A 17,435-nucleotide genomic window follows, 5' to 3' on the forward strand; every position below is an offset into this window, starting at 1 on the left:
CTTCCATTAAGGTACGGCTTTGGAACTGCCCGATGTCTCACCCTGTCAAGTAAGGAGTCTATCTTTGGCTGTTTTTACAAGTGTTTCTCCCAAAATTTCTAGGGACAGAGGTGCTATATCCTCACATATACCTGTAAGAGCAACCTCAGTACACCAGCACAAAGTGGAAGTACAGCATCTACTGTCAGGATCCCTTGCAACAAAGTGAGAAATGCTACTTCCAGATTTGAGTCAAATTACTCATTACCTACTGTGCTAAAGCTAGAAAACCCTGAATAACCATAAAACATTAAGAGTATTATAGAGGGATTTTTGCTGCTGCTTTCTGTAGCCTGGACTTGTACATGTTCCCTGCTGCCTTTACCTGAAGAGCTGTTATACACTGTGTTGAATAACTGTTAATGAAGATAAAAATCACCTTCCTCATTGCTGTCTTGCTCTGCATTTTGCCATATTTATTGAGTTCCTTAAGTGATGGCAGCAAGGAAAAAGGAAGATGCTTGTATTCTAGCCAACTAGTGGCAATCAGGAAAGAGATGAGATATTTTACTCTCTTCACACTAAGAAACAGGTTCTGACAATTTATTTTGTACAAATGATAGCAGTGTCACAGTTAATACAGTAGGAAGGATACATAATTTTATACACCTGTTTTCTTTTAACATTACAAAATGCCTTGAAAAGACAAGGACAGTGGCTGCTTTTTTAAAAGGAGTGTCCTGACACTGATCATGTTCTACTCTGAAAACACTTTAATCCTTTTTTAAAAAAAACAAAACAAACCAACAACAAAAAAGCCAACAGAACCACCAGTTCCAGTTATCAAGTCTGACATACAGTACAAAGTGTTAACAACACTTACTTGAAAGGCAGGAAAAATTGGTCAAGTGTCAGTTAACTCTTGGAAAGCTTAAAGTGTGCTTTAGTCAGTGCAAATAGAGGAATGTGTCAATTGCTGTAGTATCTGACCACCTGATTAAGTCTGGTAAGTTATCCCTGAGAAAGCAACTTCTCTCTGCAAGTCTCTCGGAGTTTGTTGATTGTTGCCATGGACAAGCTTCCAGGGTCTGTGAATATTTTCTGGGGGCAAAAGGAGAAACATGGTATAACATGCTGGATAACATGCTGGAATTGTCATGTAATTCTCTGAAATGTGAAATCCCTGCTTTAATATCCATACTGTGAAAGTGCTGACTGCTGCTTAGCCTCCTTGCAACAGGGTAGCATCTTCATCTACTCTGCTGTAAAGGCATGATAAACCTGCAGCACATAACAAGTGCTGTAAGTTACACAAAGGAAACAATACAAAAGCTAGTTTGAACATAAGCATCCAGTTAAAATTATTTTAGAAGGCATTTGTGTTGGTGGATGGCAGGCATACTTAGAATGTATTAAGCTATCCTGGGTAATGCTACAAAGCACCAGTGTATTTCTCATGTGGTGCTAGCATAGATTGTTCAGGCTCTGGAACACATACAAGCAACACTATGTTCCTACTGCAAAAAATCAGTCTTAATCCCTTGCTATACTACCTTTGCTCTTCTTTTCTACCAAGCTTTCCAGAGTAGCAATGTATTATGGATGTAAGAATTTGAAGCATTTCAAATGCTGTCACATGTATCTGTAATATTTTTTTGCTTTGACTTGTTGCTCAAGAGCAATACATTTGGTTTTGCTATTTCATTTAAAACTTCTGACTGAACAAAACTATGAAGCAAGCTGCAAGTTTGTGTACTTTAATCTGCAGTTAAGACGTGTGGGGTCCTCAGTTCTCTGTAGTTGTAACTGACAACTCTGGAGATGCCAGTTTTGAACAGCATTCTGGTAAAGAAGTCTGCATTGCATTAAACTAAGATTTTGTTCAGGGGGAGGGGGGCATAAAATATTCAACTGTCATCACCTCCACTGGTATAACTATCTGTACTGCTGGAAAAAGAACAAACCCAAAAGTATGCATTTCAAAGTTATGTAAGAACCTAACCTAAATTGTGTATTTAATTGCCTTGAAGGCCTCCTCACTACACTAACCAATACAGTTAAAATAAATGTTTTACTCGGGTTAACTGCAAGAAAAAGGTAGTTGATTTTCTAAAAACAGCTGCTGTAAAGTGTAATGTAATTAAAGGGGCAGGGGGGAAGTCCTTCAAGGACAAGTGTTTGTATCTGCCTCTGAACTGGTATTCTTATGGCAGATAACATTTAACAAAACTCTTATTCTAAACCTTTTATGGAAAACCCCTCAAACATCTCCCTTCTAAATTAAGCCGTACCTGTGATTTATTTTTCCCTTGTTCCTTTAATTAAAAGGCTCACAAACACTATATGAGCAAAGATGAAACATAACATAAGTGACACCCTACTATGACAGACCTATGCACAGAGCTCTGACATGAGCACAAAACTCTTTTGGTAGTAGAAGTTATCTATTGGGATGTGGTTTTGTGCACACTTAGCAAACAATGATAGCAGAGTTGGCAAGGTGATTTATGCCAGATATGCTCCTCTTCTGAATTTCAAAAAATATGAGACATTAATTGCAATCTTCTGAGTTGAGCTCTGAAGCTAGTGTTTTATACAGATTTGGCATCCACTCTATTAGTAGTTTACAAGAATAATTCTTAGTTTGCAGGTTGTCATAAGACTCGAGCACTCCATGGATTTTGTCTGGGAAAAAAGAACTTGGTGCTACCTTTTTGTTCTTTGACTAAAGATAATGCTTTATATTATGGCCCTATGAAGATTTATCAATGTAAGTTTAAAATTCACTTTGTGAATATTCTATTACAATTCATCTGAAAAAAGCACAGGAACACAATGCATAGTTCACTGAAAGAACACATTGAAGTTATTTTCTTGTCAGACCTCCTCCCTTAACTGTAAAAAGGGCAAAAAGAATTTTTCCCAGATAATGTGAATGGCTTACTATGGATTTAGATTATAATTCTTAAAAAAAACCCAAACTTTTAAAAGGTTTGCATTTGTTATATAAAAAACATTCTTCATCCTTTTAACAATTCCTACAGATACATTTCTCCTAGCTCTATCCCTCTTTTTGACTGAGTAAAACATTTCTAAGTCAGTCTTGTTTTTAATGTCTAACAACTAAAAGCTACAGAGAATTTACCTGCATGAAGCTGTGACACTCTGTTACAAAAGTTCCTTTGGTGATCTGCTTAAATTTATCACAAATGTCAGGGAAATTCGTGGCTTCCAAAATAAAAGCTTGGTGTTGTTTAATTAATGTTAAGGCCACGCGGAAGATGATCTTTGACCCTTCATAGAATAAACAATCCCATATTCGGAGCACAGTCTGCAGGAAAGGAGAGAATTCAGATTACAGCTTCTTGATTTCCAGTAGGTAACTACTACTAAAGCACAACAAATGAAATAATGATTATGAGTGTGTATTAAGAGAACTTCATGTTACCCATTACCTCTACTGGAAGAATGTCAATGAACAAGCATATAAACCAGCGTGAGACCACTAGGGTCCACATGACTCCATGTCTTTCCATCAACTCTGCCACAGCTGGAACTTTCATTTTCACAAGTTCTCCAAGGACTTCCTGATCAGTTTTCAGGCCCAACATTGCAGGACTGTAATAATCTTGGAGAGAAGAAACCAGAATTTAGGAATCTGTGGACATGATTCTTCCACAAAATTGAAGATCGTGTCCTCTACAGCTGAGTGTATAAAGGCATGTTGAGCCTATGAATCCCAAGTCAGAGTAAATTAAACCATGCAATGAAGATGTCAGCATTGTGGTCATACAACACTTCTCTTTCAGCCAAGGCTGATCCTTCTACACAAACACTTCATTCATGCCTACCAAAGTATCTTCTTTCTCTGATGTTTTGTGGCAATTATTCCTTCCCAAGGAAGGATAATCTAGGTAGCTTTAGAACTACTAGCTTAAACTACAAAAGTCTTACTGATATTTAAACAGTTCAATATAACCACCACCTCCTTCCCATGTGTGGGGGCTGCACACCTCCCAGTCCACACAATACACAGAGAGGTAACAAAAAAAACGACAAAACAACCTGTAGCCTTTAGACTGGTCCAGTCACAAACTGGAAACTTGAATTTCTGAGAGTGTTAGCTGTGCAGGGGTGCTGGAGGCTAGATATCACTTCTAGGGTATGAGCTAGCTGTTAATTTAAGACTTTTTTCTCTGAGCCAAGGAAATCCCACTTTTCATAAAATAATTCCAAAAGGAAGTGAATGACGTGTCCCCCAGGCAACATTTCTTCCTACTTAATTTATCTGTGAGACAGGGGTTGAAACTAGACCTACATCTCCTACACTGCTGATCACTGTACTAAATTGTTAAATCCAAAATTAAGAAAAATGTAGCACCACAACTGTTACTCCACAGCCTGTTTGACAGGGTAAGCATTTTCATTACCAAGGTGCAGGCTGATAAGAAGTATCAGTTCTATAAACAAGTAGTTCTGGGTATACTTAAGGGAAGAAAAAGATTATTTTAGTTCATAAGAGTTCAGATGGCCCAGCAAGGGACAGGAGTTACACAGATGTTTAAGGAATTCGTATTTTGCACTTATATGTTGGCAGAAACATTTGAGCTGGACATGATGGCTCCAGCCCTGGGAAGCAATGGTTGATGGTTCAGTAGTGCTCTGCTGACAAGACCTATGTTATCAACATTATTTACTGAAAGAAATAACTGGTAACACAAGCATCTTTTGGTGTGTTTCTTTCCTTCACTGGTTCTGGAAAGCTGCAATTCACGTTTCCCCAACTTAGCTGGTTTCTGCCAAGGTTCCCAGATACACACAGCATAGACCAGTGGTTCACATGAAGGTGAAGGAAAATCAGCAAAATCCATTTGTCTGAAATAATTTTAATAAAACCTCCCCGTGCCACAAATAAGTTTAAGAAGATGATGTCCAAATTGTGCAGTACATTCATAACGACTTTAATTTCTCTAATGAAATCACAAGAGCAGTTTAATATTCTACTCTTCTCTGGGTCAATGGTTTTCTTGAACAGACTTCCCACCCCAGGAGCTATTTGCTTTCCATTTGTCCTGTTCAAACAGCAGAACATCTACAGTTTTTATGGTTCTAAGAAGCATCACATTCAACCTTTAGAAATTTAGGTTTTTGTCTGTGATCCTTATTTTCTTTGTTCCCATTAAAGAATGATAGGTAAAACTCCTCTACATACATAAGAGTCACTACCACTATATACATTCCTTTAATCAGTTGCCTTTCAATTGCTTGTAGGGAAAGCTCTGAGAACTAAAGCACAAGTAATCCCATGAAAAAGTGTACTAAAACCAAACAGAATCACACCATGACCTCATAGCCAACACAGAAACCTCTCTTTCTCCATATTTTGTGGTAGTGTTGTGCTCATTTGTGAACTGGAATGCAGGTAAAGTAACATTAACTGGCTGAGTAGTCTTTTAAAATGCTGCTTTAGTGTAAGTGAAAAACAAAGAATCACATTTCACATAATCTACAAGCCTTCTTCCCTTTACTGCCCTTCCTCCTCCTCTCATACATCCACAAACCATTTTTTTTTTTTTCTTTTTTTGGACCTGAGACATGTGAGTACTTAAAACTTCTTCAAATTACCACCTGTGAGTATCCTCGGGAGGAAGGACAGCAGCCCACACACTCTCTGCTCTGCTGCAGTCATCTGATATGCTGAAATCAACAGCAGCTGCTATTTTTAATTTGTACAGCAAAGTAAATGTCAGGATCTCAGTGAGAACACAACTGGACACCCAGCTTTTTGAGAGCTGGCGAGTAAGAAGTTAACAGCCAGGCAACTTGGATATGTCACTCTTTGAATTACTGAAGCAGCCGGGAAGCCTCTGCGTAAATTAAAATTTTGTTCAAGTTTGTTAGATTGTACTGCTGGACAGAAGGGAAAAAGGAACTATTCATTTATCTGGGGCAGCCTCCTGCTGTTCCTTGTGGAGCAGGAGCGTCTCCCATGTGCCTTGGTATGCAGCACTGCAGCCCAGCACCGCTGCAAAACAAGCGGGAGGAGTGATTAACAATTTTATGCAAATGCCAGTAACTGAGTAGCAGGTTTTTCCCAGGATATTAGCTGCCAGTTCACAACAAAAAGAAGCTACATTAAAAGAATCTGCATACAAGACATTTTTATATGTAATTATTATGCATTAATTATAGTTACTGTAGGTATTAATTGTAGTTATTACAGTTAATATGTAATTATAATTTAATATGTAATTTTACTATATATATACACACACTTTTATACATAAATGTATGTATATAAAATTAGCTCCTCAAATTAGGAAAGCCACATTTCCAATCCTCCAGAAACATTCCTGCAGGACCCCGTATTTGTGCAAAACTTACCCATGGATCATTTACAAGGAACGTAACAGCACTGCAGTAGCCCAGGGGATAGCACAGCTCTAACCTTACAGCTCTAATGTTGGTCTTCTGAGGGCAGCGTTCCCCCTGGAGGGGTGCCAGGCCTCCAGGCTCAGCCACCCCAGAGCACAGCCAGCAGCACCCACACCAAGTCATCAGGGCTACACAGGGTTAGCCAGAACTACACAGGTGAGTCAGAAGAGGATCCAGCATCACACTCAAGCCACCTTTCATGGTCCATATCTGGTCTCACTACTGAAAATGATTTTGTAACTTGGTTCAGTGCTTAAGTGCTTGGTAACATTTAACCGACATGGCTCTTCTGGTCTTATTTGCTAGGGATGCCCAGTCCGTAAGCCTTCTGGAAATGTCCCCTTGGCAGAAATCCGGCAGCTCTCCCTTGCTGCAAACGTTTCACTGTGTGCCCTATGTTCCTAATATTTCATAATCACCTGCTCTGCCCAGAATCTCTCCCTGAAGTCAAGATATCGTTGTTTATAAACAAGTCTACACAAGCCTAACCCCCACACACGCCACAAAGCTGTTTTTCACAAGATACTGTGCAGCAAATTATTTTTACTCAGCTACCATCAAAATACATTAGCTTTATGTTCCTTCCATATCTTATCTTACAAATTATTTGAAACGTCTAGATTTGCATGATCCATATTTAGTTAGCGTATTAATTATTTTTCCCTCTCAATAATCTGGCAAAATACTGAGCAGTTGATGACCCAGAACGGACCTGAGTCAGTAACCGCTCCCAATCTGCCACTTACTTACTAATTTAAAAAAAAAAATCTCAAATGTAGGCTAATTATATTGTATATCTATTGATCTAGGTTAGTTTATAGGAATGTCCTCTGACAATATATCATTCCCCTGAAAAAACACATAGCCAGATTGCTTCCTTTTATTCCTCAAATTGTCAAACAGAAGTGATAATGTTATCATTTAGGTGATAACACACTATATTATCACTTTTCATTGCATCATCTTGTGGAAGGCAACAAATAAAATACTTTATTATTGTATTTTATTATTAAATTATTACTAAATTCCAGAAAAATGCCTAGAGGAAAATTAAGTTTCCCAATATGAAACTCCACATTCCCAAGCTCACTTGTGAACTGGTCCTAGGCTTTCTTTACTTTCCTCTCAGCTTTCCTTTGTCTATTGCTTACCCACATGCACCTGCTTTGCCTAGTCTGTTGTTCCTGGTGCCTGTCTATGGATTTTTGGATGCCTTGCTAAGTTTAGGAGTGCCAGCACCCCATGTGGAATTCACCCCACCGACTGCCCCTTCCTCAAAGTCCAGACCGCAAACAGCAGCACAGCCCCATGGCTCTCTGCCAGGATCATCAGCTTCTCTTCCTTTTGGAGTTGAGCAGCAAAAAGGAAAAGCTGGCTTCACCAACTGCCAGGTATTTTATTGCTACTGTACAACACAGGTGACTAGATGAACGAACTTCTTCCTTGTTTAAAGGGCTTTTTGTTAGTAACACTGCACTGGCTGTGCCCATGCTGTCACTTAGCTTGAATCCTGTTCTAGCTCAGCATCTGGCAGAGATGTTCCTTAAACTACATTTCACTGTCTCCCTATCACAATAATTAGCACTTCTCTGAATCCTACCAGGATGTCCAGGATTAAGACATAACTGTCTGCTTGTGCTCCAGAGCAGTAATGAGATTTGCAGGAAATAAGGATAAAGCTTGTAGGGACTGTATGACCTTGTTCTCTGTTACAAATAGATTAAGAGGTTCCAAAAATAAAAGTTTAAGAAGCAGTACTCTTATAGCCTTAAATTACCTCTACAAGTCAGAGCTGCAGAAGTTAAAAAAGAATCCTTAAAGTCTGTTGTACATATGTCAGGTTAAATATAAATACTCGTACTGGAACTAACATGATATGAATTCTTAGTGTTATAGAAATAACCAAGACCTCAGCTCTGCTGCTTATCTTCCAGCGTTTCTAACTATCATTTCAAGAGCCTATATAACCCAGCCTGGGACAAACTGCTTACAACTATGAGAAAAGTTAAGTATTTTATTCACAAGGATATGTTTAGAACGTCCATGAGAGCTGGGGGGGGAATTAACAAGCAAAAATTGTTCATTTTTATACCCATATGCAACATTCAAAAATGTCTTCTTGCTGTAGATGCACATTAACATTTACTAGTGGACTTCACTGGAATCCAGAACAGACAAATAGAGCAGGCCTCAATGCTGGCAGGCAAAAGCAGAGGTTGCCATGAACAGAACCATCCAGCTTCATGAAAAGCACTCAGTTCTACATTTCAAGTCAAAACAGAAACAGATTCCACCATGTGCCTTTGTGGGAAAAAAATCCTTTCCAGTAATCCTTCACTATAAAAACTTAGCTGTTTGCATGTTACTGAACACAGGGGTTATTTTAAATAACCTTGGCAGTGCAAAGTTTTCCTTTCCAGAAAGCTATGCTATCATAGCTGAGTTTATGAACTTCATGCAACACACGTGGAATGAGCTTCTACCATGGGACAGTCCAAAAAGGTGCAATAGTCTTCTAAGAATCTACATGATGATCCTGGCATAAAAAGTTGGACAACCTATGTTTGGGAGGAAATCAGAAAGTCACAACAGGAAGAGGAGGAAAAACAAGAGTACTGCCAATTCTTTTTGCAGTATCAGGCCAAAGTGACCCCCTGCAGATGTCCTGGCCAAAGTGATATATCCTGCAGATACGTGGTTAAACAGCAAGCTGAACTCTTATACTATGTTATTTTTAAAACATAAGTTCCTAATCTTCCAGGGAACTGAAAAAATAAAAAATCCAACAAACAAACAAACCCAAAGCAGACTCAAGCCATATTTTATTTTTCTGTCATCGAACCAAACTGAACCAGAAATTCTGTCCTGAGGTACTGAACTCACACCAGAACCAGCAGTAGCTGTATCATTCACAATTGGACATGAGCTTTAAAAACCATAAGCAAGCCCAATTAATTTTGGATGGCAGAACTACCTTAAAAAAAATAAGATAATGCAAGCATTTTATGGATGCTTATTGGTTGTGATACCGAGGTTAAACAAATTTAGAATAATAGTATTTTGAGAAATTACTTACTATTAACACCTTTTCAGCAAGCACAGAAAGGCAGTGTTTGATTGTTTCTACATAATCCCATCTGCCTGTATTCATCTCTAGCTTCTGATTCCAAACTTGGAAAATGGATCCTGTGGAGCAGGAAGAACCCTTTGTTTTCCTATTTGCATTTCACACAGCACAGTCGGATTCTGAGTAGATGCAGTAGCTACTGTTTGGAAGCTGAAGGAGGATGCTTGTTAATTATAAAGACAATGGAAAGAAAGGCAAAAGATGATATCCTTCCAGACCTTACAGAAGGCAGAGATAAAATACAAAGAAACAAAGACTCCATGTGTAACCTCTCAGAGAAAAAACATGAAGTTGGCAGCACATTAGAAAACACAAATGTAACTTTCAGACATTCTAGTTATGGAGAATGAAACTGGCTAATGTTTTTATTTTTTTTTTTTTTTTTTAAATACTAACTCTGTTATGTGCTGCTCAGTAGAGACATTTGCATCATTAAAAACTAGTCTAGATTAAAGTTACAGCTACCAAAGCACTCTTGTACAGGTTACATATAACTCTGAACAAAATGCTCTTGACCAATTCTCCTTTCTTCCCTCTCCCCCCTCTTCGTATCCACTACCATTGGAATGGCCTCCTTTGTGGATAGTGGTTTTTTCATAGTATCAGTGAGCTGACAGACACCAATGGACATGGGTTATTCACCACTCGGCTGTTTCCAAACGGCCTAGCCTGACTCCAGTCATTGCACTCTATGAACTGCGCCCGTCTGAAGAGTTGCATGCTTTGGAGAACGCTCCAGCTTACTGGGTTGATGACGTTCCTAGGAGGCAAGCCTTTTAATTCACACTTTGACAGACTTTTAACACCAATTTCCTCAAACGAAGGGGAAATTCATGAACAAGCATTGAAGACTCCCACAACTGCTTATCATACATGTAGAGGAAACAAAGATTTTTTTTTTTAAATGAGTTTACAAATGTACAGTGAGTCTTAATGACTGATGACTTCAGCTGAATACGGATTCCTATATCTGTGGCTTTTTTAATTCCTCTATGAGATAAGGAAGAATAGCTATTTTATCAGTTCACCACACTGACAAGATTATTTTTAACACCTCAGCACAAAACACAGCAATTATATTCTCTCACACTTAAGAACTCTAGTGTTACATTTTCTTCAGCTCTTTACAAGAACGCTACTGTCACACCATGGGAACTACTGAGCACATTACTTAGAAGACTGGGACAGAAGCATGAGGCTTAATAAAGAAAGCTGGACAGACACATGGAATTCCAGCATGATATTTGGAGGGGGAAACCAATCCAACCCTTCAGTCTGAAGAGAAGGGGAATGAAAGCTACAATCCTCTTGCTTCAAGCTTGAAGAAGCTAATGAGAATTCATTTTAATCTTGAAACAACAGGTTTTAAAACTATAAGGAACGAAAGAGACTTCTTCACTAGCCATGAACTGAAAGCTCAGTAAAGCATTCAAGTCGTTTGAACATAACACACATGAAACAACCAAGGCCGTATTTCCCAAGCATCTCTCTGAAACCAAACAGGGTCACTTCTTGTACATTTAGGTATACAAAAGTTACCACTGTGCACTGCACATGATTTTCTTCATATAATTTCCTTTACTCCCAAAGCCTATCTCCTTCCACAAACACATTCTTTACGTAGCCACCTATGCTGCACATGCATTATACAATATTTTGAAACAATAGCAAAGCCTGCTGTCAGTGCTTCTTCATACTATGCCATACGATAAAACCCCTACAACTTGACAATACAGTTGAGCAATTTAAAATAAACAATTTTGCAGTATCTTAAGTTGCAAATATGATAAATCCAGAGTAAGCATATCTTAGCTCAGGAAAAGCCAAAATAGTCCTTGGATATATTCACTACTGAAGGAGAGAGTATGTCATCTCTGTATATGACATTAGGAAAACCAAGGTTAGAAAACTGCATCCAGCTCTGATACTCACATTTAAGGCAAGAAGTTGAAGAACTGGAAAGGACGTGAAAGAAAGGGTTATAAACTCTACTTACAAAAAAATGGAGCTCTGTAAGGAACTTCTCTATTTGTAGAATTTATGTAAAGAAAATGAAAAGCAAACTTGACCACTTCCTAGAGAAAACACTCTAGGCATTATAGGCTTTTCAATATAGTAAGAAAAAGTCTTAAAAAGAAGCAATAGCTACAAGTCAGAACAAGGCAAATTCCAATAAAACCTATATAAATCATTTATTAAAAACATTTACTAGCTTGAATACACTACTAGGAGTGGTGGTAGGGTCTTTCTTTCAGACCAAGTTTGGGACCTTTCACAAAGACGAACTCTAGCGAAACGAGTCTGCTGCAGAGGGAATGGGAGGAAATACAACAGTTTCCTCAGCTGGCTTCTTGTAGAGCAAATCCAGTTACACTTCCAGTTTTATAAGTCTTGGTATTTAACACATGGATTACTTCAAGTATATTAATACATTTTACGGGGATTTACAAGTTAAAAACCAGATCTGCATTGAGCACCTATAACCCCATTATACATTTGTCAGCAGTTATATTATGCTTCTTGCTGTCAAAGTGACACATTCAGGAAGGTTGTGTTACTAAAATTGTGATTAAACATGCAGAGACCTGGCTGACCATTATAAGGTAAAAAAGAAAAAAAAAATACACTATGAGGAATTAAATAAGCTACTCATTTTGGCTTTGCACCTCTACTGCTTTAATTCCATAGTTAAAACAGCACAATCCCTTTAGCATGGAGACGGCGCTGTCAAAACTATAGTTTCAATTCCACATGTGCATATTAGTGCTTTCACAACTACAGACATTAGCTAAAACTAAAAAAAAAAACCAAAAACATCCCTCCAACATGGCTATTCCGATAAAATACAAAGCACAAACTAAGTAAACCTTGTGCTGCATGCTAAGGCTTAGCCACTAATTGGTTTTTACATGTTCAAAAAAAGGGGACCTCTTCCCCAAAACCCACACTTTGTGTTTCTACCACTCTACCTACCTTCGTCCTTTGGTCAAAGGTAGAATTCCCTGGCTGCAATCAGTCCTAACTGAACTAAGATTGCATTTGAGAAGTTTATTTTGCTGGTGGCTTTTGAAAGGAATGAAACTTTGATTTACTGGGGAGATAAACAGGCAAATACCACTGCCTGCACAGATAGCTAAAGGCTGCAGTCCCATCCAGAGTAGTACCACAGAAGGCCTATTGAAGATACCTCAAGTCCAACGTAATAGAATTACATTAATACAAGGCTTGCTTCCCAGAAGTAAAGAGGCATACTTGACTTTTTTGGGTAGAATAAGTCATTTAGGTCCTGATTCCAGAGTGTGTACAGCCACATCAAGGAACACAATATTCTTAGCATTTTTAAACACTATGGGTCCTTTTGCTGCATAGCTGAAACTTAACATGTTTCCTCACGGAGTAAAGCTGACAACATGTACATTCTTGTCACATACAGGAAACTTCTGTTTTAGACAAAACTGTAAGATTTCTACCCAGCTACCTAAAGCACACCTATTGAGATTGTTCTCTTATTGATGAGGCTTGTGATGTGGGGGAGGGGGTGGTGATACAATAAATACAGGAAATAAACTATTCCAAAAGTATAAATATATGTATTATTTTAAAGAAGAAAAACGTCAGTTACTCATTTCCTCTTTGCTCAAGTCTCCCAAATCCCCTAGCAGTTCAGATTTATAAGTAATAAGCATTTCAGGCTTATCACGGTTTCTAAATACAGGCACATGATGACTCCTACATTCCACCTTCAGCTTAACAGGACACTGCATGCTTAACTCCTAGGTAAGTACAACTGACCTCTAATGTTCAAAGATGAATGCTTTCATCATGGCTGCTGGTTAACAGTAAAAACGTCAGAATCCCATATTTCAAAACTCCTAATTATTCAGCCTACCAGCCAAATGTTCCTCTCTCCTAGTGGTCGACATGATGTCGTACTTCACAGGTGCACACTGCTATGGCTTCACATACAATCACAGGAGAAGTCTCTAAGGATGATCAAGAACTCTGCCAGCCCACAGTCCTGTAGCTGGGTGCTGCCGGAGGGGGAAGATAAGCAAACAGCCCAGAACTGATTGATCTGCTGAAACTTTCTGGGTTGATGGTGTTGTAAAAAAGCTTGGTTGTCAAAAACTACTTTGCAAACATGAGGTCATGCATGTTATGCATAACCTTGCAAGGAGCTTTCCACACCAAAGGCACATGCCTGTGGTGCTCAAGTCTTCTCTGTGAAAGGAAATGCTTTTTATCACGATGGTCTCCTTCACAGGCTACAAATTCAGTTCAACATTACTACTATTCAGGTTTAGCAAGTGTCTTTTATCTGCACAGCTGAATAAAATGCTTCATGTGAAACAAAGTTCTACTCTCCTTTGGAGAAGCAGGTCTTAAAAGACCCAGCTGTCTAGCCAGTTCTGCATTCAGAGGTTCCCTGGCAATACCACGTCAGGGTATTAAAATAAATTCAGCCACAAGAACGAAATAAATACATGCTTAACTGCAACTAAAAGCAAGCAGTCTAAATAGAAATACTGTAAAGGTAGTACAGCATTCTGCGTTTCTCAAGTGGCCCTTCCCTTCAAACCTGGAAGTCTGTAGGATGGGACTTTAAAGAATGTTATAACATGAATCACTTGAAAGAGAAGGATATACAAGTGTTTGATATGTAACTATGTTATTCTACAGTTCAAATATTCATGTCTTACTATGCCTAATCTCTTATGCAACAGTACCTTCAAGTCTATGACTGATACAATAGAGAACCACAGACAGCTCAAAACAGAAATGTGTTAGATTATCTATTATCTCAACATGCAGACATTTGCCTTAACTGGCAGTCGCTAAGCTACCCGCCAAAGTGCTATCTTGCATTGCACCTTGTGCCTTTGCAGGTAATGCCAGTTAGTTCAGTATAGCCTACTACTTTTGTGACTATTTCATCATTCAAAACTCTGTTCTTAATTATTGATAAACAACCAGGCAGTACATGTGTGGATGAGGCATTGTGGGACATGGTTTAATGGACATGGTGGTGTTAGTTGATGGTTGGACTTGATGATCTTACAGGTCTTTTCCAACCTTAATGATTCTGTGATTCTGTGATGTGGGTAAAAAATTTTAAAAAACAAGAGGCTAAAAAGTACCAGGCTGAGGGAAGGTTGTTAGACTGATCCTTGATGCTTGTAGGCCCCACATAATGTAAGATTTTTTATTAACAACGTTGGAGAAAAAGGTGGTATTTGTTAACAATCTGAACTGAGAGATACTGTCCCACATCAATACACAAGGCACAACAGAATAACATAGTGAAAAGATTGGAATAAGAAACATGATGATATTTAAAATAAGAAGGACAAGAATGTGCAAATAGAGTTCAGCAAAAAAGTGTTATGAATTTCTATAAGGTGCAGAAAACACATCTATTGACAATGAGAGAGGAGCAATAGCACATGCATTATTACTGAGATCACAAATCAAAACAAGAGTGCCACAAGGAAAAAAGGCAAGGAAGATCCTACAGTTTTTCTCTCTCAAATATAACACTTTCAGCTGTGAAAAGAGAAATGATGCCACCGCACAAGGCATTAGTAAATTTCCCACTGGAAAAAAAAGGGTGCCATTGTGATCAAGTTAAAAGAAAATAAAACCATTCAAACAGGAACAAGCACACACAATAATTATTAGGCTAAAAAGGGAACAGAGAAGAGTTTCATGCAAGAAAAGAGTTTGACTGAAGCAGCTTAGTAATACGAAAGACTAAAATGAATTGACTGTACCCTACAAATACATGAAATGTAAACACAAGAGAGAGGACTGACTTTACGCCCAAAAGTCAGCATTGGCACAAGAATAAAAGGATATAAAATAGGCCATGAACAGGCTAGTGCAGAAATCGTAAGACCTCTCTCAACCATTGGAGGAGTCATTCTACAACCGGTTTTCAGTAAGAGTAAATAACTCCAGTATAATAGTCTAGTAAACTAATTAGAGTATAGCTTGATAAACACTGCTGCTTTCAGACTGAGAACCACTAAAGAGGAGGAAAAAAAAAATAGAAATTGTTCTGCTATATATAAGCATAACTAAAGCATAGCTAAAGTGAGTTCAAATTGTCAAGTTTTTCTCCTCTTAAACTCACCGTTTAATCACAAATATGTAAAACATGACAAATATGCTCCTTAAATTACATACCAAAGTACCACAGTTAAAATTTCCCACCTACCTGATGCTTTCTAAAGCAACCTCCCCAACATTTCCTCAACAGAGCAAGAAAAAATTCACAACAAGAACCAGAGCTATGAACAGAACAGAAACACTAGAGCTACGCTGATCAGAAATTGCAGACCCATTCACTCTGAGCTCGAATTGAATCCATATTGCTTCTTGAGGGCAATACTGTCTGCTCCAACCACCTGTTTTGAATGAACCTGGGAATAAAAGATCTTGGTAACACCCAAAACTTCAGTTAAAAAAATAATTCTCTGTCCCCTTGCTGTGTTTAAGCGAGATATGCTCCTAATACCTCCAAATCCCTGGTTGAGCAGCTGACAGACAAAACAGGCAGTAGACCATGGGCTTGCCTTCAGCAGAAGCAGGATCTTTCTGGCCTCACCCAGCTGTACCCAGCAGTGCTACATTCAGCCAGATGAATAGCATGCACACAACTCCACATACCAACAGACCAAATAGTAATTTTTGCTGGCTCTGTCTTCCAGCTGTGCTAACTCCATTTGGGTGTAACAGAACAATTCAGCCAGAAAACTTCTGCTGATGGGGTCCCATTCCCAAGCTGCCCCGCTCCTGTCAGTGGGTGGAGCAGTCACACCTTCATCATATCCTATGGTACATACCTCCACCCGGACCTAAAAAATAGTAGAAGTGGAGAGGTGAGCGGTAGCTTAGGGAGCCCTTCTCTGTCACTTCCGAGAAAGCTGCCACTAATGCTCCCATCTGTCACATTCTACATTTTTCAATCAATGACATTGATCTGTGGCTGGCTTGGTTCATCTGCTGACTAAAAAAAATGCTGTCAGCATCAAGGTACTGGAGCAGCTGTTTAATGTAATTAAATGTGTGTGGGCAGGGGGAAAAGAAGCATTCACAGGGACATTGCAGAGGGCAGAGAAGGGATTTCTAAATTGTCCTAAATCACCACCAGTTTAACTGGCAGCAACAGGAGACACTCGAAAATGAGGACATGACCTGGAGACGTATCTGTTACAATGAAAGAGGAAAACATGTAGATTATAATGCAAACAAATCAAGAAAAGAGCATCAGCAACAATACTAAAGGAAAAATGTTGGCCAATCAAACTGTTGGCATGCAACAAAACATGATTGCTACTTTTCCCTCTGAAGATCTGGAGAACATACAAGGTTTCTCTGCTTCCCCAACAAATAATTATAGGGCTTTAAACTGAAATATGCTGTACCTTGCACTGTTAACAGAAGGGCAGCACTTACATACCCAAGTAAGTTTCTTTATGGATACAGTCTGCCTGTCTGATTCTCTCTCTCACATACACACAATATTTCACTGAAACGATGCCAATTATTTTATCTGTCATGCTTTTACTTTTATAAATGTACAATTCAAGCATGATATAGGAGGGTAGTGGGAATAAAAGGAAAAAAAATAGCATCAGCAACAAGTTTTCTGACAACAAAGCCTTGTCTTACTCAATATAAATATTTTTACTACATAAAAGATTCATACTACCTAACTCGGGCTCTTGTTGGGGCATCCAAGCTGGAAGGGACACCTCAAGCTCTCTTAAAACTAACTGTGGAGGGGAAAGGGGCACACTCAGATCAGCAATTCCGATCAGATATCCCCTTCCTCATTGGTTATCAAAGAAAGGTAAGCATGCATGTTTAACTTCAGCACCTCAGATGGATG

At 38.7% G+C, this 17,435-nt stretch overlaps 1 protein-coding gene across 1 annotated transcript in view; it reads right to left on the bottom strand.

The window, feature by feature from the left end:
* Positions 1-568: 568 nt before the first annotated feature.
* The window catches only part of GRTP1 (growth hormone regulated TBC protein 1), a 39,387-nt gene continuing 22,520 nt past the window's right edge, over positions 569-17,435 (bottom strand). Inside the window, exons 6-8 of the mRNA XM_059820146.1 lie at positions 3,435-3,607; positions 3,125-3,310; positions 569-1,080 (exon numbers count right to left, since the gene is read on the bottom strand). Of these exons, the coding sequence (XP_059676129.1) occupies positions 991-1,080; positions 3,125-3,310; positions 3,435-3,607 (449 nt within the window). The 3' untranslated portion in view covers positions 569-990. The remainder of the gene's footprint in view (positions 1,081-3,124; positions 3,311-3,434; positions 3,608-17,435) is intronic.

Source organism: Gavia stellata, chromosome 1 (assembly GCF_030936135.1).
Source record: "Gavia stellata isolate bGavSte3 chromosome 1, bGavSte3.hap2, whole genome shotgun sequence".
In the NCBI taxonomy this organism is placed as follows: domain Eukaryota; kingdom Metazoa; phylum Chordata; class Aves; order Gaviiformes; family Gaviidae; genus Gavia; species Gavia stellata.